This window comes from Wyeomyia smithii, chromosome 2, assembly GCF_029784165.1.
Source record: "Wyeomyia smithii strain HCP4-BCI-WySm-NY-G18 chromosome 2, ASM2978416v1, whole genome shotgun sequence".
NCBI classification, from domain to species: Eukaryota; Metazoa; Arthropoda; class Insecta; order Diptera; family Culicidae; genus Wyeomyia; species Wyeomyia smithii.
The window spans coordinates 61,522,855-61,547,429 of NC_073695.1; the positions used below are offsets into that span (position 1 = coordinate 61,522,855).

General features: G+C 38.0%; 1 protein-coding gene across 1 annotated transcript in view; it reads left to right on the forward strand.

Annotated features, from left to right (window-relative positions):
• LOC129725539 (four and a half LIM domains protein 2) overlaps positions 1 to 24,575 on the forward strand; it is a 356,638-nt gene that overhangs the window by 46,038 nt on the left and 286,025 nt on the right. The window contains exon 2 of the mRNA XM_055681510.1: positions 137 to 222. Within this exon, the coding sequence (XP_055537485.1) occupies positions 137 to 222 (86 nt within the window). The remainder of the gene's footprint in view (positions 1 to 136; positions 223 to 24,575) is intronic.

Genomic DNA, 24,575 nt, shown 5'->3' on the forward strand with positions numbered 1-24,575 from the left:
CCACAAATGCCAGTTCTTCCACATAGCTTCCACGTATCTTACATTTTTCTTTTTTTATTTCAAGGTCTCTAAATTATCTAGTTTTGATAAGCTTAATGAGTAAGCAATTAAGTGATTTTTTTTTCATTAATTGCAGGGTGTGATAATCAACGAAATTTTCGATGGAGCAGAGTGTGATAACTGTCCCGATCAATGTCCGGGGTTTTCACCGCACGCCTGGAGGTAAGTCGTGTGTAGGTTTTGTGAAGCCCTTTTACTGTACCTTTCAGAGGTGTAATAGATGTAAAAAACATTTCTATTTGAGGAATGCAATACTAGATCAGCCAAAATCTGTTTTTTTTTCGGGTTAACAGACATAACATTTTGAACGAATTCGACCAACAATCAAATTAAAAAAATCAGTTTTCAAATTCACATCGCAAAACTTTGTTCGAAAATAGTGAACTTTGAAATGCTCAGAGAAACAGACAAGACAAGAAATCCGTTTCATGGATTGGTAGAATGATTCAGTTGGAAAATATGTTTTGCCTTTCTCCTAGAAAGGTATAGAAATCACTGCAAAAACTAAAGGTATGAATTCAGACTCTGCCTGAGGCTATGCGACTGCAACAAGCGATGATCAAAGATCACACGAATGATCTTGGGCAATTTAGGAGGGAAGACGGAAGTACGACTGCCACTACCAAAGAGACGCTAGATGTTTCTTTGAACATTCACTTTCCTAGCTCGACAGTGACCACCGGGTCCACCCGGGTTGATGAGGAAAATTACGGATAAGTACATCCAAAGTAAGTTTCTGAAGGATTTGCCCTTGCGTAAGCATCAATATGCTAGTAACGAAGATCGAGAAGACACTAAAATATAAAGAAACAGCGGTCTGCGCTTTTCTTGATATTGAGGGAGCTTTCGATAACACGTCCTTTGCATCAATTTACTCGGCTCTACAAAATAGAGGAGTCGATAAGACTACAATGAGCTGGATTCAAGCAATGCTTTCGAGCAGGAAGATCACAGCTGCATTGGGAGATACGTTTGTCACAATTGAGGCAGTAAAAGGATGTTCTCAAGGAGGAGTTCTCTCTCCACTGCTATTGTCACTGGTGGTAGACGCTCTTCTCACTGAGCTATCGCAGGTAGGCTACGAAGTTATTGGTTATACCGATGACGTAGTCCTAGTTGTTAGGGGAATATGTAATGCAACTCTTTCTAGTCGAATACAAACGGCTCTTAACACCATCCTCTAGTGGTGCTTAGAAGAAGGGCTGAACCCCCAGTAAAACAGTCATTATACCCTTTACCAAGCGAAGGGGGCATTCAATCACTCTTCCACTACTGAATGGGGTAAGAATAAGTTTCAGCAATGAGACCAAATATCTTGGAATGATTCTGGATAACAAGATGAGTTGGACTGCACAACTAGATAACGCTATCAAAAAGGCAACTTCAGCGATCCAGGCTTGCTGTACATTGTTCGGCAAGACCTGGTTTTAAACCCACACTAAGCACTCTGGTCTTATATCACCATTGCTCGGCCACGTATAACCTACGCAGCTCTAGTATGGTGGCCTAAGGTAAATGAAATGACGGCTCAGGCAAAATTTAACAAAGTTCAACGACTATCCTGTCTTTCAGTTACCAGTGCGTGCCCTGTGCACAACGCCGACTAGTGATGGGAAACTTATCGATACTTATCGATAATATCGATAAATGCTGGTCATCGATATTATCGTTTATTTTTTGACGTTAACGATAATTATCGATATTATAAGGGTGAGCACAAGTCAGTGCGGCAGGTTACTGGAGGAAACCCAAAAGAAAGAGACCTCACCTACCCTACCCCAGGAGTTGCTTTTGCCGCTAGGTATTTGTTGGGTGCTGCTATTCGACAAAATTTAGCGTTGGGGGTGGTGTAAAGGTTCGCCCCGGATGTCACTGAGTTTCTGAGAAATAATGGTAACTGAAAAGGTATTTATAGTTTTTAGTTTCCTAAGAACAGATGAATTCGACAACTTAGTACTGGAGAACTTTAAAAAAATATCCAAACTTTTTGCACCATCTCATAAAAAGCAATGATACGAAATTGTAATAAAATGCATTTTCTTTGGCTTGCCAACTCTTATAATATGATGGACATGCATAGCAGCAGTCTATTGTTAATTCTCTGGTAATTGTTTAGTTTAACTTGGAACTGTTTAAGTTTAAAGTATCTGTTACCCAACAAACAATTTTTAGTTCCACTAAAAATCCAAATCAACGAAATTGTTGCGCCAAAAAAGTATAGTATAGGTAGACAAAATAATTGAGATAAATAAAATTCTCTCGAACTTTGAATGGCCAGAACTTTACGAGAAATGGATCAATTTTGATAACCGGTTTCATTTCGCTGAAAAACAGTATTATATTAGTATTACTTGGGAACTTGGTGTGACCAACCTACACAGAAAATGTTTCGGATTTCAAGAGTTGTGTCAAAGTGTACATTTTTGCAACGCATTGAACGTTTTAGGCAACTAAATTGTCTATCTAAAATACTTCATTTAAAAAAATCTGAGATCACCGATATTTTCTAAAATCATTTTTTGTTTTTAAAATTATGTTTTTTTCAGAGTAGGATCTTTAAATCATTTTTTTTATATATTTGAAGGAAGTGAAGGAAGGAAAGTGATTTTTACTATTGATTTTTATTTTTTACTATGATTCATAAGAAAAAGGTTCAAATACAGTTAGGTTTTCTTACGCGGGGGATACATGCCTCGTGAAAAAACCATGTTAATTCAAAAATCTGCTTGATAAACCGCTTTAATTAAAAAATTCGCGTAAAAAACGTTAATTTGAAAATCTGCATAAATAACCTTTTAGAGAAACTCCGCGTGACAATAGGCTGACCTTTTTAAATGTTAATCCAGACAAATTTTCAAACGCAAGTTTGCAAAGTTGCTTGGTTTAATAACACCTGCACACTTACAATGTTCGGTTGAACTCTGCTAGAGTGCTGCAAGCTCAAAGAAAATTAGTACCCAACAGAGAAAAAACCGCCAAAATCAACACCCATACTTTATAAATTCATACCTCGATGATTCCTTGGCGAGTTTTCAATCTTTGGCTACCAATGAACCCAAAATAAATTCTGATTTATTGACAACATATAAACCTAAGTGAAACAGAATGTCAGAAAAAGTTCTACGCGTTGCAAAAATGTACACTTTGGCACACACTCCGGAAATCCGAAACATTTCCAGTGACCCTTGGTCACGTCCAGTTCTCAAGTAATACTAAGAAACTGGGACAGTTTTTCAGTAAAATGAAACCTGTTTTGTCAGAATTGATTCATTTTTCGTGAAGTTTTGACCATTAAAAAATTAACAGAATTTTGCCTGCTTCAATTATTTCCCTTATTATACAACCTTCAAAACGAACTTCGGCTTGAAACTACCCCAAACAAACTGTTTAACTCGTTCGATTGTTTGAATTTTCATTCGCAGTATCGTAAGATTTGTCATTCAAGGCCTTAACACAATGGATACGTTGCGGCAATTTGACAGTTAGCCCATACATTTACTGTCACATTGACGTCAACGCAATGCAAACGTATCCATTCTATTTGGGCCATCTCTGTCTCTGTTTTTAACAAATTTATATAGCAAAATTGCATTTGTCGAATAACGTTTGCGGTAAAAAGAATGGACAAAAATTGCCGATTTTTCATGGGTTTACCTTTAATTACACTGACGAAACTACTCATGCATCATCACTCATAGTAACCCTTGAGTAAACAAAAAAAATTCGACAGGTCTATCAGTCAAACTCTAACTGTGATGGCGAAAAAAGTGAAGCTACTCCGTTCAGAAGTGTGCGCGTTCAAAGAACGGTACCCCGGCGCGTCGGACATAGTGCGGCACTTTGTGGACGCCGGGAATGCCGGTTCTGGCATCTACAACATCTTGACACTATTGGCCAACGATCAGAGCATCGAAAGAAAGTCCGGTTCCGGACGGCCAATGACCCTGAGCGACAAGAAGCTTCAAAGGATGCTGAAGAGGAAGACCGAGGGAAAAGTGGCTAAATCGCTGCGTGCACTTGGCCGAGAGGTTGGTGCATGCTCTAAAACAGTGTGGAGAACATGGACATACATGCAGGAAGCGGCAATCACGTCCACTGGTCTCGGAGCTGCAGGCAGTGACGCAGCGACAGCGGTTGAATAAGATGGTCAAGTCGATTTTCCCGGAGAATCGCGACGCGGCAGTGGTATTGGATGACTAGACCTATCTCACCCTGGATGGCAACGACTAGCAGGGCTCTTCGTATTTTACCTCCCCCACGAAGGAAGTGAGCACCGAGGTAAAGTTTATTTCACAGACCAAGTTCCCCAAGAAGGTGCGGCTTTGGCTGACAATCAATGAGAAAGCGATGTCAAAGTTGCTCTTCTTTCTCTCCGGGCTGGCCGTGAACGGGGAAATTTATAGTACGAAGTGCCTGACAGTAGTTGCGTCGTTCATCAAGAAATACCATAAGCGCGAAGACACGGTGTTCTGGCCAGATTTGACCTCGGCCAACTACTCGAAGCGATCGTTGGAGGAGATGGAGCGGCTGAATATCGATGTGGTACCGAAGTCGGCGAATCCGCCCAATGTCCCCCACCTGCTTCCCATCGAGAATTTCTGGACAAACTTGATGCGCAAGATCTATTCCAACAATTTTGTCGCGAAAACACGGCTACACGCATGTTTTCGTCCGCCATGGCGAATGTTCCGGTTAACTGCCGGAAGGCTGCACGCAAGGACGTAATATTTTTTGTGAGGAAGCTAACATGATAACCTTCCATGGGAAAGTTATCCAACTCAATTATCTGTCATAGTTTTTTTTTTTTCATCACCATCTGAAATAGTTTTTTTTCATCATTATCTGAAAAAATTTTTTTTACCGCAAACGTTAGCTGTCAAATTATCGATACTTATCGATAATATCGATGAGGGCATTGGAATTATCGATTTTTATCGATGGTTGTATTGGGCGATATTTCCCATCACTAACGCCGACTATAACCATGGAAGCCATGCTCTGCTTACTGCCTCTACATCTGCGTGTGAAGAAGGAGGCAGAGATTGGTGCATTTAGGCTACGAAGAAACACACCAACGCTCGAAGGTGACCTAACGGGACACCTAAGCATCCTGAAGAAGTTCAAGCCAACACCTTTAGTAACAACAGTCTCAGACTGGATGGAAGCAAAACCCAACATGGACGTTCCATATAGGGTGATTAACATAGATCGTTTATTGTGGGACAATGGAGGGCCGAGTCCAAGGTCCCAGGCTGGATCAGGGATCTGCGGACAAGATATAGAGTCCACTATCTCTTCGGGAAAGTAGCCAACCGTCTTTGAAGCAGAGGTGTATGCAATATATATCTGTGCTACGATATGTCTGAAGCGCAACTATAGACATGCGAACGTCGGAATCTTTTCAGGAAGTCAGGCCGCAGGCTGGCACTAAAGTCTGCCACATGTGTTTACTAACTAGTCTGCGAGTGCATTGCAACACTCAGGGAACATTCCCGCTCAAACAAAGTTATGCTAGTTTGGGTACCCGGACATTGAGGAATCGAAGAAACTGAGCATGTCGAATGCCTAGCAAGACAAGGATCTGCTCAGCTAGGGTGGTATACCAAAACCGGTAAAACCGATCCGATATTCAATCCAGCTTTCCACGAGCGATAATGGCGGACAGTGCACGCAGCACATTTTGACGTCGTCTGTAGGTCAGGAAATTTTCAATCACAGTAACGAAGTAGAAAAAAAGCAACGTCGTAACGTAGTTTAGCAACTTATTAAAGCTGCTACGCTACATTGCAAAATTTTAATGTTTTTCATTCCGTTATTGCGATTGAAACCTACCCGACCTACACAAACGGATATTGGAAAAAAGAAGAAACCGAATATTCGTTTTTTTTTCTGGAATTTAAAAAAAACATAATATCAACATATCATTATGCGATAAATAGATGCTGCCTACTTACAGGTAGGCATTACAACTCACTTGATGGTGTAAATAATAAATACATTTAGACAGAAGTAACATTGAATTTTCATTTACTTTATCTAACTCCCACAGAGATATTTTTAATTGACTTCTCTCTTGTTTGCTCTGCTTGGATTCCGATTTTGTGTAGGGTAGATGCTCCAGTAATGAAGGGTCTAAGCACCAGTGTTTTTTTAAAACGAGAATATCAATATTCCTATCGCAAATATTCAATCTATTTTACTTTGGTGTGATAGAAAATTTCATTTTTTTCCTGTGTGGGCTCATCACTGCGACCAGAGATTAGATCTATTGTGATATTGCCCAAGTGTTTTCCGTATTCCGCACTTCATATTATTGGCAGTATCACTATTGAAGTAAGTGATATGCTTATCATTCATATCCGTGCTTGTGTGTAAGTTTTACCTTTTCGTTTCAAACTTACTACTCTACTATACCGAGCCTCTGTCCATTCTAACAATATCGTTTAATTACAATTCCCTGGAGAGAACTTTCATACGTTACTCACACCAGCTTTATTATAACAGAGACTTATTTTTGTTAGAAGGAGAGTCAACAGAGGTACTGTAGAATTCAGATTGTAAGAAAGGTACTTGGTGGGAAGCCTGAGAATAAACCCATGCTAAAGTCTTTTGGCAACCAAATGGCCTGATTCTACTGAGATTCAAAACCACGACCATCCGCTTACCAAGGCGGACCTTGCGGCGACGGATACCATACGGAACTGTTATGTACAATTACAGTTTGTATATGTTTGAAAAATGAATAATTGTAAACCAATCTTCCTATAATAGTGCAAAATGTGCCAGTAATAGTGGTAGTTGATTTTTTCATAGACTGCAGCAAATGAATCACGATTTAGTTTTTTCATGCTTTAAGGTAGCATTCAAAACCTCTTACTTTACCGTGGGCAATCATCTAGCATGAGCTGTGATAATTATTCGTTTTGAGTATAATGGTAAAAAAGTTGCGAGGAAAAAAACTACTTCCTTTGCTCCAGATCATTCTTCGCAATGCTAGAAAGATCTTTTCTGGTAGTTTTACCCAACTCTATTTTTGATCTTTGTGTCAACTCAATTTTGTTCTTCAAATCAAGGGACAATTTACGAGCGCTTGTATGGATCAAAAAATTCGATTTCGAATGTTATAATAAAAATATAAAATAAAAACAAACAAATCATGCAACAAATGCTTAAATGGTCCAAATCAGAGAAAACCAGCAGTAAATAATCACTGTACTGTATCAGCGCTTGGAGAGGTTCAAAGCTTTAATAAGCTCAAGTTTGTCCTTCTGCATCTCATCAGCCTTCAGATGTTTTATTTTACTTCTGAATTCTCTCCTCACATTTCTCTGTTCTTTTTATGTTATTTAGATGTTTTATTTTACTTCTGAGTTCTCTCCTCACATTTCTCTGTTATTTTTCCTTGCGGTTCTTTTTTCCTTTTCTTGCACCAATTGCCGAATTTCATTTAGCCGCTCTTCTGCTGTCAGAATTGGGGAAAAATTCCGAGTGTAGTTTCGATTAGGGATGAGAAATATCGACTAAAATGGCTATCGATAATTATCGATAAATTCCCCAATATCATCGATAACTATCGATAATTATCGATAGTCTGACGACTAGAACCAGATGAAGAAAAACAACAAAATGTTGCTCCCGTTGTGGACAGGAACAATATTTAAAAGTGTATTCGCACACATAATTCGCACTTAGGCGAAATCTTGTCGTTGTCCGTATAAGGTACACTGAAACAAGTCGACATATATTCTCTATTAAATTTGTCCAATGAATTGAACGTACCAAAAGATCTCTTAATTTTATATGATTGCATTGGAAATCCACTTGTAAATTAAATGTGATACAATAATTTCAATGAATCGCACAATGAAATAATAATTATCGAATTTTCACATCCATTTTATTTGAAATTCATTTACGTCCAACATGTGCCGTAAAAATTTAAATTTACAGGCAATATTGCAGAATACATTTCATAAAGTAGGTATATAAAACCGTCATGTATCGAAACCAACATATAAATCTTATTGATAAACCCATTAAAAAACACACGTCGCCGTGACTTTGTCAGTTTAACTTGTGAAGTTTCGTTTTGACGTTTGGATTTGGTATCGAATAATCCAGATTGTTATTCAAAATGGCTACACCACGAAAAGACGGCGTCTTATTGAGCGATTGGAAGGATATTTCCTTATCTCGAATGGGTAAGTTATTTTTCTTTACTTCATTTGAGTTCAAACTTGCATAGATATTCACAACTATACTGCCGTGAGATGACAATGTGACGTAGATCCAAGTGATCAATTCTTCAGTGCGGCCCAAAAACGAATGAGTTTCTGGTCATTTTTGTATTGAAATAGGTGCCTACGTCACCTTGTTTTTATGATTTTATGCTACGTACGAATAAGTAACAACGAAAAGGAAGATACCAAAAGATAGGTCTCCGAATAATGAACAAATTGGCATGAAAAACTCATGTTGGGAAAAATGGCTCTTACGTCACTTTGTCATCTCACGGCAGTATAGATCACACCGAAGAAATTGGCTTTTATATAATCGTAGGGCAAACAACGACCAGACCATTGGAACTCGGATCAAGTGGCCAACGTTGAACCGGTAATTTCTTTTTTATTAATCATTTGTCAGGAAGTCGGTAGTGAAATCTCTCGAAAGTTGTGACTGCCACTTACCGACGTAATTCATTTTTGCTCTAATTTATAGGATTGCCGTTTAACAATTTCTCAAAATAAATATTATTTTCATAAAAAATTTATATATCCTTCATAAAAAAAACACTTCGATTTGCTTTCATGTACATGTCATATGAAAGAAACAGTCCCTTTAGTGAAGTTATTTCTATAGGATAATAACACGAAATGCATGAGATTTTCCTATGAAATTGTTATTACCAAGCCAAGATATAAATTATGGCGTTTCCAATAAGTCTAATAGATTATTTGTTCTTTAGTTTTTAAAGGAATTTCTTATCTATTTAAAAAGCTTGGTAATAATGTGAGTCTATCAGACGATCCTATGAAGAATGCATGACACATTTTCGATCACATCGTTTTGATTGGAAGTTCTAATAGTGCAAATTTATAACACTCCCATATAATATGAATAGGTGAGATTATTTCAGTGTAGAGTGAGCGAAAATGAGTATCCCTCAATTTTCTAACAATTTTAAAGAGGATTTCATGTGAAAGCAAACAATCATCGAATTCTTTTTAAACAAAGTCTAGGCCAATATATATTTTCAGTTCTGGCATCATTGTGAAGTATAAATGCCAAAAAGGCAATCCACGAGACAGTTGCGATCAGCTGATTCCAGTCTGTTTTCAACTTATGACAGCTTTACGTATGTTCGATTGGTCGCAACTTGGATGCAATCCGGATCCAGAAGCGTGAAAAACAAATGTTATCCGATCGGTAGCTCTAGTATCGCATGTGCCAATCCTAATTACAAGAATAGAAAATCACTTTTGATATTATTGCCGACATTAAAAGATTTCGGTTATGGTCATGTTTTGGTTTTGCAGTTTGTAAATCAGCAACAATAACAAACGTACAAGCAGTGAAACGTCACCCGTGGATTGCCTTATGCGAGGAAAATATCAATAACTATCGATAACGCGGAAAGCTTAACGATTCTATCGATAGCCGGAAACTATCGATACTATCGATAATTATCGATAGGTTTCCCATCCCTAGTTTCGATGCGATTCTTGAAAGGGTGTGGTCTACCGCTGGCCTCGAGAAATTGCTTTGCTATGAACAGAAGAGTCTGTTCAGTATCTGGAAATCCCTTGCGCTCCAAATCATGCAACAAGGCAATGATTTCCTGTTCTTCTTTCGACAGGAGAATTGTTGGTGGACCTTTGGTTGTTTTATCACTTCATCTGCCATTCAGACGAAAACGGATCGTCGACTCACGTATTCCGTAGTGCCTAGAAAAACCGTGAATCGTTCTTTCACCGCTTTTAATGTTTCCAGGCACTGGCAGAAGGTTTTTTCGGTGTATGAACGAGATACCCGGTTACGTTTTTTCTTTTGCTGCTGCATTCTAAAAAAATGCATGACTGGTAAGCACTGGTGTAAAGTGAAATAGAAACTTACCTAAGGTATCAAAATGTAAGAATAACGGTAACTGGACTATAGTTTGTTTACATCTGCTGAGTTAACACCTAACCTCAAATGTTGGCTGAAGCACTACCACTGTTACTGGGAAAGGGGTACTGAAATTGTTCCTATAGTGGAGTTTCAATTTATTTAGTATTTTGAAGATTATATGTGATTTTTTCGATTGATTATGGTAAGAAAAATAGTTAAGAACAGTTCTACAAAGACTGTTTCCACATAATTTGTGTTTACATTGATATTTCAAGCTACGAAATTTCACTGTTGCGTTACAAATTTCATATGAAACTTGGGGACCATTCATAAATGATGTCACGCGTTTAGGGGGGGGGGGGGGTCAATTATTGTGATATTTTGTGACATATGGTCCCCCCAGCCGGGAGGTTAGCTTGAGTGTCCCGCATAATCAATAACCATAAACGGATGATAATCCATATGGTTTAACGATACCCTATACAGTCGGGATTATATCCCGAACTAGTTGTTAGGCACGTTTCATGGTTATTGTTTATGCGGGGTGTCACATACCTAACCACAGAGATCAACTCAGAACTATTTATAATATTTGCATCATTCATTTATAGTTCTACGATCCCCTTTTTTGCTTAAGATTTGCTTTAGATAAAATAAATGACAATTTTTTTCTCGCCAAAAAAGCATAATGTTCTTTAATTCTGTTTTACCGTGCATGTTCATTTAGGAATAACAGCGCAATTTAATTAATTTTTAGTGTCTCTCAATCCAATCAATACAAAAATTGTGACAAAACGTAAATAAAAATGCTTGGTTATTGTAACATGTGGAGAAGATTTGGATTGATTGAAGAAGAGGAACTAAATATTGATGGTTTTTCAAAAATCAGCAATGATGCTGCAGTTAATGTTTCGGCTTTCTATGTCGTCGATATGCGACTCTATCAGCAGCATCCATGGACTAAGCACTAAACGCCTTTTCTAGTTATCTTCTATAATCTTCTTTTTCTTTTAGTTTCAGTTTTTCTTTCAGTAAAATTGTTCTTATTGAGAAAAAATACATTCCTTACAAATTTCTCGTTTTTCAATCAATTATCACCAAAGAAGGGGGAGGGGTATATAAAAACGTGACGTAATTAAGAAGGGGGGTTCAGGTAGTTGTGACAACTTGTGACGAGGGGGAGGGAGGGAGTTAATTTTTTCCAAATTTTGCGTGACATCATTAATGGATCGTCCCTTGCTGTTTTTTTTTTTTTTTCACTCTTGAATGAATTAATAAATACAAAGTGTTTAGATAAGATTTCAAACCAATATAGTTCACCAAATCGTACACATATTTCAACAGAATCAATAGAAACTATCTGATAATAAAGGGTGATTTTTTGCTATTTGGTTTTTCGTGTATTCAGATTTGACAGTTCACGCGGGAATTCTGACAGCTGTCAAAGTCTAATGTACTCAGTTTGGTTTGCCATTTCACCATGAACAGACTTACGCCTGAACAACGCTTACAAATAATCGAATTTTATTACCAAAATTCGTTCTCTGTGAAAAATGTTTCTCGCGCATTACGACCATTTTATGGTCGTCATAATCGACCTACTGAGCAAGCTATTCAAGCTATTGTGACGAAATCAGCCAGTGTGCCGTATCAGCCAGTGTAGTGGAAGACCGTGAAATGGCAATTCGACTTTTTTACCGAAAAATTGTGTTCAGTGACGAAGCTCATTTCTGGTTAAATTGGTATGTTAATAAGCAAAATTGCCGCATTTGGATCGAAGAGCAACCAGAGGCAATACAAGAATCGCCAATGCACGGTTTGGTGCCGTTTACACGCTGGAGGCATCATTGCTACGTACTTCTTCAAAGATGATCAAAATCGCAACGTTACGGTCAATAGCGCTCGTCGCTATCGCGCGATGGTTTCTGATTTTTTTTGCCGGAAATGGAAGAGCTGGGTCTTGTTGACATGTGGTTTCAGCAAGACGGAGCAACGTGCCACACATAGCGCGAATCAATGGACATATTGCGGAATGAGTTCGGTGAGCAATTCATCTCACGAAATGTACCGGTGAATTGGCCGCCTAGATCATGCGATTTACCACCGCTAGATTATTTTTGGGGGGGCTACGTTAAGTCTCTCGTCTATGCGGATAAGCCAACAACAATTCCAGTCTTGGAAGACAACATTACACGCGTTATTCGCGAGATACCAGCCGAAATGCTCGAAAAAGTGACCCAAAATTGGACTTTTCGTATGGACCATTTAAAACGTAGCCGTGGCCAACATTTGAATGAAATTATCTTTAGGGGCCATCCACATACCACGTGGACAGATTTTTAACGATTTTGACCCCCCCTCCCTCTGCGTGGACAACTGCCGATATGAATTCTAAAAAAAATGTATGGACCGTGGACATTAGCCAACCCCCCTCCCCCCCAAAGTTGTCCACGTGGTATGTGGATGGCCCCTTAAAAAGTAAATGGCATAAATCAATTTATAGGCTCAAATAAAGATTTCATACAGTTTTGTAATTTTTATGCTTTTTTTTAAAGAAAAATCAAATTCTTAAAAAATCATTCTTTATATAAATATCCCGGAAAATGTCTTAATAACGCTAAATGCTGGTATAGACCATTTTACGAGACGTTTCTGAACTCAATTCATAAATGAAATTTTGACAGAAAGCTCGGAACCACTGATACAACGCACGTAAAAGCAACATCAATATCAGCAGGATCCGTGACACCTGTCAGTTCGTAAAATGGTCTATACCACTATTACTGGTACACCCACTATTACTGGCTCATCTACCCTACCGATAGTATGTCAAAAAACTTCATATCAATGAAGCAACAGTGCTCGTGAAGCGTAGAGTAATAGAACACAATTTCGATCAAAAAAGAAGGCTGATACAAATTTTGAATTCTTATTGTCCAAGGTAATCAAAGTTAGCCAAATGGGGAAATTTTAAATGCTTAGAGAAATAGATTAGACGCGCGAATATCCGTTTTATGGATTGGTAGACTGATTTAGTTAGAAAATACATTTTCTCTTGCGTTTTTAACTTTCATTGTCAATGTTCCATGAGGCTGGCTGAGGTGAAGTATGGAACAAATACCCTACATAGAATGCATTTTATTTTTCGTCTTCACATGGCTCGAGCTCTGGTTTTATGTATTCGTGAACCAGAATTTTGAATGGTTTTGTTGTTGTTGAAGTTTCTTGATTTTCGCCACTGCTATTGAATGGCTTTGTTGATATGGCTAGGAAAGCTTCGGATAGTTTTTACCACAAACAATTCAACATAAACAATCAGTTATGCTGATTCAAGTTTTAATTCTTATTTATCACTTTCACTCGGCTTGGCTTAGTCAACAATACAACGATATGAAACAAAATCGAACAAACACTGAGCGCATGAAACAGAAATAAAATACCTATCTTGTATTAGACGGTTCAATTCTACTGACGTCTCCTACGCGTTTGTTTAAACTTTTGATCACGCCGCTTAGCCGGACAAATCGAAATGATGTGTCCTTTTTCGCGACAGTAAAAACATAGTCGCTCTCGATAGCGACAGTCTGCCTTTATATGATCTGATCCGCCGCATGCTTCACATAATCCACTTAGGTTTCGTGCAGCACCGTGCGCAATTTTCCTGCGTCCTGCATTTTTTCGAGCAGCTGTGGGAACGTTATTTACCACCGGAACACTAAACAACTGCTGCTGTCTCGAACTATCGTTGCGTAAAGAAGTCGAACCGAATACAGTTGTACCTGTAGTAGTTGTTGTCATCACCGTTTGAAACAAGGGACTCGGCGGAATCGTGGGCGGTACCAAGTAAGCGTTATCATGGTGAGCAATTAATTGACTATTGATACTACGAGGCCGATTCGCAATCACCTGTTCCTGCCTATGTGAAGAACCCTGATTGTAGAAGCCTCCTTCGTCATCCGAATTTGGAGTAGAGCAACAGCCGCCCATAGTCGCAACAAAAGAAAACCTTGCTGGTTTTATTTCTCTTTATTATTTTCCAGCTGGATATTAAAACAGTCGTTACATTTTCCCGAGAATAATGGTTCTCCACTCAACTGTTCGAGTGGCACAATCACCGCACCAATCGCTTTCGTTTGTTCACCAAAAGAGACTGCCGATTATGCGCGCATCGCTGTGTAAAGCATCATTCTCGTGGTGTTTTAAGAAGCAAAGACTATACATATCGCAAGCAAGACTGGGTACTCTATCAAATTACAAATATCAGAATTCAGTTTGCCCTCTACGGATGTTGGTGTTGCCTGCTACCACACCTCCAACACCATCACACTATGATAATCATATATACACAAACCCACAGCTCTAGTCCAGGGATGTCACGTTTCAATCTGTATTTTTATTTTCAAAATATCTATCACAGATTTTCAATATAAAATGAATGTTTATCCGAAAATCTGTAATCTGTATATACAGATATCTGCATGAAAATTTTGTTCTAGATTTTTGATTTTTTGTACAAATAAATCTGAATATGTGGCATCCCTCCTCTAGCCAACCATCAATCCCAGAGTGCCATATATACACTGAAAAAACGAATGCCAGAAAATTGCGTGTATTACGCCTCATGAAAATGTAACTGCTTTATAAATGTATATCCAATGTATGCCACATCAAAATTTGTTTCTCGTACTTTCGGTTTTTTAAGAATGTTGTTCTTTCCTATACAGATCAGTCTGTTATTTATCATTTCGACACTCTTACCCAAGCTTAGCTTTTGTCAAGACGCTATGCTTTTCGACTGAAACTAATGCCACCAGCAATGTTTTGAACATAATTTATGTTACCCATATGTTGGTCCTGGGCAATGCAGCGTAAAGAAAAAGAGGAAAAGGTGTCGAAGCGACCTGGTATCTATATTTCATGACCTTGCGAAGAACGACTGTTAAGCGATACTTGTGGGTAACTGTAATTGAAATTAAACGTAAGTTATTCTAGGAAGGATTGAAAGGAATGTAAAGATAAGTAGGGATGCTTACATATGACTAAATCGATTAATAACATAAACGGCGAAGGTTATACAAACCTAATGAAGAACGTAGCAGCGCTCTAAAAGGCGAATGCAAAACTTGTGCTGCACAATAGCAACCGGTGCTTAACAAAGATAACGTTGAAGTACGTGTTGAACCGTTTGTTTTCCATAAGGTTTTCGCACGTTCGCAATGTAACTGCTACCAAAATCTTAAAATATCTCTGGAAAACTATTAAAAGTAAACTAAAATATATTATTTTTTAATAGAACGAATGTCTAGAACTAGAATAATTTTTAAAAATTGTAAGAAGCACTATATTGCCTGTAATCGCATAAGTGTAACATTCGACATTTTATGGATTTCGTGCTTTTTATTGGGAAATGCTTGAAATAGTATATATTTTTTACATCTTTGTTTGTTTACTTTTGTTTGTTTGAAAAAAGTCGTAAAAAATACCCAGTTGTTTTGTCGCATAGCGTAAATAACCGCATAATTGTTACACTACTTAACTTTTTTGTCAAAAAAGCTTCCACCCAAATCCACATCTGGATCCTTTGAAACTCGGAGGTTGTTCTGGTCCGGTAGCCAACCACTGGTGATCCGTTTCTGATGTTCAGCTCATGCTTGTTGAATACATGAAAAACTTCATTTCCCTTGTGATATATTCCAAAAGTACCTTGAAAGTGACGGCATAAAAGTATCATTGCAAAAATTTAAACTAATTTGACTTCAAATGTAATGTTCAATGTATACATAGTGTAAAGTAGTGCTTTCTCCATGATACTAAGTTTATTTGAAGCGTCTATTTGCAAGAATATATTGGGAACGATGCATTTAAGGTCAAAATATAAAAGTGTTTTCTCGAACAACCAATTTTGCAAATGTTACAATTATGCGATTATGGGCAGTATATGTCATATAATGAAATCACTGAAATTTTCCACTATAATCAAGGCACTAAGGAAATTAGCGGAAAAAAGTGTCCTTTCAACCAATCAAAGAACGCCATAAGTAAGACTCACTAATCTGCTCACAGGATGGATTTTCAAATACCAACCAGACTAGCACATTTCAAACAACGGGATGAGGAATGAATAATGAAACTTTTTCAAAACTTATTTTCTGAAGATTTCCAGTTGGCTCCTAAAAGTATATCGATACATGATATTTGTAGGAAATTTTTCTGTAAAAAACACTTCTGAACATCGTAAGGCATTACGATGCTTGTAGAAAAATTTATTTCCTTAAAACTGACCTAACGAACCGCTCACCATAGAATTTTTCTAGCAATACTGCTGCAGCATGCTGCTGTTGCAAATTCAACCGTGTGATAAGAAATGATATCGCGTAAAATTTATCTTGGAGGCTTCTCCGAAAATGTAGCATGTAGCCATGTATTCATGCATGGATATATTTTTAGGAGTCACCGGACATGTCCAGAGAATAAGTTTTGAAAAAGTGGATTTTCCCATAGAAAATCGTATGGAAACTTTAAAAATCGGCCGCAAAAATATAGTTCCACCGATCGATCTGAAAAGTTACACAATTGTTATAGAACCCATAAGGAACATGAGAAGTGCATAGGAGCTTACATTTATTTTTTGTCCCATCTCAATGTAAATATCAGCTATATGATGACAGATCGATTATTACATACCGTGCAGTTGTGTGAAAGCTATTAGCATTTAAAAAAACTTTTCCTCTCAATGTTCCATGTTCATTACAGTTTTTACAGACTGTACCCCAGTATAATAGACGTCAACATTACTCGGAAACACTTTTTGGGGCCTTCTACAAGTACAACTTAGGGGACGTAAGGGGTACGCAAATAGCCCCGCTTGTCTATGAAGGGAAGGAGGGGGAAATTATAATGTCCATGTGGACCCGATATTTATTTTCCTGCTTGCAGGAAAGTTGTTATTTCTCCAGCATCTACAGATGCATCCAGCCATATTGAGCTAACTGTTGAGTGCTTTAAGTTTTTCTTTTCTTATTGGATTTCTCCGAGCGGTTTATGCTACTTCATGGTTTCTTTTTTCTGTTTCAGGAATTTTGAACTAAATTTTAGCCATCCTCTGTTTGGCCTCCAATTTTGCTTTGCTAGAAGTAATTTTAAAGTATGTTCTGAAGTCTATTGTATTGTTTTTCGTGCGTTCAAAAGTGTTTTCTATCATTCAAAACATAATTTGTGATTGTATTCCTCGGCTGGTTTGAAGAGAAGTTTTTTTTTCTTCACAACAATAAAAATGATTCAATCCTAGCTGACACCGGGAGATTTTCTGAGGTGAAAAATCTCTGGGATCACGCCTTCCATCGCATGAGGAAGTTAAGCCGTTGGCGCCAGTCCGTTAATCAACGGGTCGTAAGTTAGGGTCCTGGGTGGAGTCGCATCCCGGGCGTCGGTGATTGGCACAACAACAGTGGCGGAGCTAGACCGACGGAAAATAAGCGAGAATAAAAAAAAATTAAATCAACATTCTAGCTCTTTTCAACAAATATTTCCAACAACATTTGAAACTATTCTAAGCCCTTTTAAGCTGAGATTTCATAGTATACATTTATGACTTTACTGGTCTAGGTGGTTTTGGGCTGAATCAGAAATTATTACTGTTATTCATTTGCTGACTTTTTATTTTATGTTTAATCACTACACAAACCGTAGAACCAAACGTCTTTCAATTTTTCTCCGTAAAAATATCTCTTTGTGGTTGAAATGGACGGGGGAGGCAGGATGGGGAAAGAATTTTGTCTATGTCCACTGGCATTTTGCTGTTCACGTGAAAAAAAAACCCTCTTGTAATCATTTTACATCAAAACGTACCTTTTACATTAAAATGTACTTTGTGATAAATTTTAAAAGTTGCAGAAAAAAACATTTAGAAAGAAAATAAATTTTTTATAGAATAACATCGAAATCAAGCATTTGCATAACATTTTCTACCGCCGAAATTCTTAATCTGCGCATACTAACTGTGACTAACTAATTAACCTTGCTGTTGCGATAGTGTAACGGAAAGATTTCGAAATAGAAAACCACAATATATATTGCATTCTACAACTAAATAATTATCGACGCTTGTGATTCTCTGGTGTCATACATTTCGAGTACTTCTACACTTCAAAATACCAACGTTTTTGTGAACAATTTTTATCTAGAGCAGCCGTTCTCAACCTTTTTTTTATCCTCGCACCCCTTGGCGATTTTTTTCATATCGATTGCACCCCCTGGCTTGGAATGTTATCGCAGAGTGGGAGAGAGTAGTGGTAGATCCTGTTGTAGAAGTCTAGTTAAGATTTCAAATTGAACTATGGTTTGTTGGATTGCTACAGTCATGTTTTAAGAGTGAAATTGAACAACAAATGAAGTATTATAAAGAAAAAGTTCTTTGTCCGCCATTACTGATTTTTCTGCCGCGTACCCCCCGAAGGCTTTCGAGTACCCCCAGGAGTACGTGTACCGCAGGTTGAGAACCGCTGATCTAGAGGCTAATTCAAGAGTGAAAGTAGATTTCATTTCTATTCGAAATGACTTAGGAACCATTCAAATATTACATAACGCGGAATTTGGCAATTTTCAATACCCATCCACCTCCACGCAACGCAATTTCACATGTTTGCCACATGCAATGTAACGCTTCGCTGAATACCCCCCCACCCCTAAGCGCGTTATGTATTATTTGAATGATCCCTTATCGTTGAGGACAAATCTAAGTGGAATCCACTTTCTTGTAATGAGTTTATTTTCCCGTGTAGACCTCTTCCAGCAGGAAACAACTCTCTCACAATTTGTGAGTCACAAACATTATTTGTAGCATTGGGCGATACGACGGAGAGTATCGATACTTCAGTATCGATACCCGAAGAACCAAAGGTATCGAGATACCCGAAATATCGGTCAAAAAGTATCGATACCAGAAGTATCGATACAATAGCTGATATCATTTTTTGAATTTTTGATGCTTACATTTACTGAAAACCAGTAATCGATTCAGTGATTCGCGAAAATACAGCAGACTATTTGCTGAACAGAAAACAGTAAATGAATGTTTGCTGGAATCCAGCAAAAGAATTGATATGGCAAAAAATTTACGTCAAGCTGTCATTAGTAAAACGCGCCAAATCGCTGTGCAGCTGGTACGGGATCATCGCTAAGCCCCTGATAGCGAATATGGGACCATAGCTAAGTCCTTGTTGGGCTAGATGAACTTATAAGTTGAAATGATAATCATACATCTCTAGCACAACAGTAATTTGCCTATGATTCGAAGAGCGGATGGAATCTGGTGCCTGACGGAAACATGGTTCCCTTGAACTAACCGGTTAACCAGCAAATTGATTTATGCTTTGCTGAATGAACAGTAAATTGTCATAGCTGACAACCAGCAAGTTGTATTTTGTTTTACTGAACATGCAGCAAACGACCTGTCACTTTTAAGCAATTGAGCATTACTGAATAATTAGCAAATTTCATTTTGCTGAACAGATTGCTGGAAGCACAGCAAACCAAAAATCAGCAAAATTTTGGTGGTTTCCAGCAATAAAAATTTGATGTGCCGACTTTTTGTTGTTTTTCTGGTATCTATCCGCATTCTCTAGAGCAGCATGAATCAAATGACTTTACAAACAAATACATACAGGTAATGCAGAAATTCTGAGCTTTGGCAAACAAATGAATTAAACAACTTATCTTCAAGATTTGTATTCACTGGCCCAATGGGCTCTGAAGCTCCCGTCTTATTTGTATAAATTATTGACACGCTTCCATATTAATTGATGAGGAAGTTGATGACATAAAAAGTTAGATATGTCAGCGAAAATAAGATAGTGAAGTCTACCGCTGATTTTTTCTAACTAATTAATATTGCAATTTTATTTTTCACTTGTAGTTAGAGAACTCGTGTCGACGGAAAGCATGAGTTAGTTTCCACTTGCCAATATTCGATCTGAACAGTGTAACCAGAAAACTTATATTTATTTTTGAAATACAGTCAAATTTCGCTCGTTGGGCTATGTTTAGTTGGGCTACGTTTAAGTTGGGCTCCCGCTCGTTGGGTTATAGCTAAAGTGACCAGACGTCCCGCATTTCGCGGGACAGTCCCGCGTTTTAACAAAATGTCCCGCGTAGAAAAACGTCCCGCGAAATGTCCCGCGTTCATCTTAAGTGTAATACGCGCCTTTGAAAAGTTCCGCGGTTTCAAAATATTGAACCACCAGATGTCTCATATTTTCTATGAGACGCATATAGGAGTCCTTCAAGTAAAAACCTGATCAAAAGTCAAAAAAGCAAAAGTTTATTAACCATGATCTGCATGGTCTTATTATGAAGTGTGATACCTACTGAATCTTTTGAAAAGTCATGAGCGTCCAGAAGTATTGTTAACCTTTGCTACAGCTGGTTGAAATCGATAAAATTTTAGTTGTCTGTTGATGCATTCGATGCTCCCGTACTGTTCACTGTTTTTCAAAACAATCAAGTGCAACGTAGTGTTTTATGTTTTATGTAATAAATGAGTGTTTTGAGACATTTTCAACAGGTTGCTAATGGATTTGGATCCTTTGATTATGAGCTCTAGGCCAAAATCAAAAAAAAACGGCCATTCTTTTTCGTTTGAAGCAATGCAAATGTTGCGAGTGAAATGTTCGTACACGGACAATGATGATCAAACTAAGGACTCTTCAGACTCTTTTGAGTACTCAGATTGATTAATGAACGAATAATAGTTATGTTTCATTCATAATGGTTCAGTCATTTATTGTCGACAAAAAAATTACGTTGAATCTGAACTAGGGTATGTTTATTTTTTTTTATGTTTATGTAGGGAACATATTCTAAGCAGCTTTAGGAACCGCCCGTGTATTCAGACGAAATACTCAAATGTGTTGGGTGAAACTCAAACAGTAGTATATCAATCTGTTTTCTATCGTTTTCTCTGTCAGAACTTGTTTTCAGATTGTAAAACTAAGTTAGCAAACTTTAACAATCATCAATCAAAGTTACCATTCGAGGGACACTATTCCAATCACCCCGAACCTATTTTAAGCAGTTTTCATCTGTTTTGCAGGCGTTTTTTTCAGCACCCGAGTGGCTCCTGAATGGCTGCAATATAGGTCGATTTGTTTCAATTGCAATAGTTCACTGATTTCTTTGTGATTAACGGTATTTCTTATATTCGTAAGACAGCTAGACAATCAAAGTTTTCGTTTCCATAATTGAAATTGTCGATATTGATCAAAATGCAAGAGTTAGAGGCCTGTTTTCTTCGACTGATTAAAATAGGCGCTACTGCTTAAGCCGTTTCCTACCCTACATCACCTGAATAGTAACAAATTAATCAAAGATGAATTATTCCATGAAAATTTTCAGTCACAACTAATAATTATACAATATTTTCGATTCATGATACATTTTTAGACCGAAAAACCTTCAAAATAATTCTGACCAGGTTTGATGTTCAAAGTGCTCCACTGTGGCACGGTTGTCGGTATCGAACTTTTAAATGCCAAATGTCTTAAAAATACATGAAACGTCGGGATCTGGTGTTATCCTGATAAAACGACTTCGTGGGACTTAGAAATTCCCGAGTTGGGCCAACGGAGAGTTTTCCAGCCCAAAAATTTCCTCGAAAAAAGCCCAGAAAGTCAATTTTTCGATTTTTTAGATAACATCAGTTCCTGCTGTTTTTGCATTTTTATAACATTTGACATTAAAAAATTCGATAGTGACAACCGTCCCAGTCACAGTTTGATATCGAAATGAACATTTTATGAACTTTATCAGTTAAAATAGGGAAACTTGGGCCGCTTTGAGGCATAACTTTTCGAAGTCCAATTGTGTTGTATGAGAAAATTGTTCAAGAAAATTGTTCATACGAATCTTTTGAATCTTACTGCACAACGAAATTCAAACATCAAATTTTTCCCATACAAGTCAAGTCATTGCCACCCTACTACAGTGACATGCGTTCGTTTAGACGCACCATGTTTTTCATAGATTTTTCTTTCAAAACTATTTGGATTTTGAATGTCATCACCTCCCCATGCCATAACCGTTCCTCCCCCAAAATTTCGCTCGGATCGAGTGACATTAAAATCCACCAATGATCATCTCGAAGAAAAGTATTCAAACCAAACCACACAACCCTCTCCCCCTCGTCTAAGAATTGAATTGGTGTCCCGCGCTTAAGCCCTAACTGTCTGGTCACTTTAGTTATAGCCCAACTAAATCGAAGCCAAACATCATTTCTGATAACGTTGAATTTCGTTTGAGGGGTTTGTGGATGCATTTTAACGCAGAAAGTAGAATTAATTCAAATAAAAACTAATGAAGTTGAGTATAAATGTAAACAAACAATATTTTAATCAATTGTCAAAGAAACAATATAAGTTTTGTGGCTTGATAATGCAACGTAGAGCTATGCCTATTTTTGAAAGTATTTGAGAACACGTTATTATTGAGCACTCCTTTTTGGCTTTAAATGTGTGGCTTAAGTAAAACAAATTTCGAATTTGGCCCTATGCAGCGCTTGGCTCAGACAGTTCGTTTGGCTCACAACATTCTCTCTATCTATTTCTCCATCTAAGTTTTGCTAGTGCAAATAGACTTGTGCGATATTTATACTGACAGTGGCAGCTTTTCAGTGGTTCCAGCTCGTATCAACTAGCTGGCATCTCTATCCGATTTGCTTTGCTTTATCGCAGCAAACATCGCAGCGGTTCTACGATGTGTGGGCTCCACTGACACTGACAGACAGCATAACATAGCGTATGAAAAGTAGCGGTGATCTCGTGTACACATTGAAATGTTAGCCCTTGTAACATGGCGCGATGTCAGCTAGCTGGTCCGTATGCATAAAAGAATATCGATACGAATATCGCGGTTTTCAGTATCGATACGGTCGAGTATCGGGCGCTTGTGTATCGATTCAAAAAATCGAAATATCGCCTCAAAAGTATCGGTATTTCCGATACCGATACAATATCGCCCATTGCTAATTATTTGAGTGCAAGCTCTCTTCGGGTTAAGTTCGCCGTAGTCGTTCGCGCAATGATCAATGTTGTTATTGGTTTCGTTTTCATGTTTATGTCGTTTATGTGAATTAGTATTTATAAAATAAAAAAACGACGTCTTAAGTTTACATTTGACTCAGCGTAACGTACTAGTAAACAATTTCTCGATGGGAGGTAATTCGTCAAGCCGGCCAGAATATAACAACTGGAAATATTCATATCCAGACGAAGATGTTTACTCGCACCGGACAACCGCTGAAGTGAATTATCCCAGGATAAGAGTAGATGCAACCAAGCCGCCGTTAAGATCGTTAAGATGTAGCAATGGCGAGTACTCGTCTGCAAATACAAATGTTCATTTGCGCACGATTTCGGCTAGTACAGCGAAAGGGCAGCCTCAAAGCAGTAGGATTCAAGCGCAGCTAGTAAACCGTCGCCCGGCAACACCAAGTAATGTAAACCTGAATTTAAATAGTGCCGACGGGAACAAAAACTTACGTCGTTGGAACAACCCTAATAGTGTACCGTCCGGATCAGCTCGTGTAACAAAAGTGGAGCAATCTGTGCAGAATAACTCTTCCGTGAAGGCGAACCAGATAGACAGTTCCAAGCCAAAAAAATCCCATGGGCAAAACTGGAGTGAAATTGAGTGCACAATTTGTGGCCACACTGGACACAATCCCAAGCGATGCTACCATCGTGACAAAACCTGCCACATTTGCAATGAAACTGGTCATCTTGCTTCCGTTTGTTCGGTGAAAGTTCACGCCGCCGACAGTCGTTACAGATCACGGAAAAGATTCTAGCGTTGCTGCTATATACTTTGGTATCAGATAATAGGTAAAATAAGCACGAAAACGATTCCCAGAAGGATAATGTAGATTTAGACAAAGTAGAGCCATCATGTGTTAATAATAAAAGAAATAGCTGTAGACGTCGAAAACACAAAGTTGTTTCGAATAAGTTTTCTGTAGAGAAGTCAAGTCCAAATTTTAAAACCCGCGATTATAACAAATATGCGATCGAAGTGATCATACGAAATGCCAAATCTGTTGGTGTATCATAAGAGAGCATAGGTACTGTCATAGCTGTCTGTAGCAGAAAGCGAAAATGTCTTAATAACGCTAAATGCTGGTATAGACCATTTTACGAGATGTTTCTGAACTCAATTCATAAATGAAATTTTGACAGAACGCTCGGAACCACTGAAACAACGCACGTAAAAGCAACATCAATATCAGCAGGATCCGTGACACCTGTCAGTTCGTAAAATGGTCTATACCACTATTACTGGTACACCCACTATTACTGGCTCATCTACCCTACCGATAGTATGTCAAAAAACTTCATATCAATGAAGCAACAGTGCTCGGA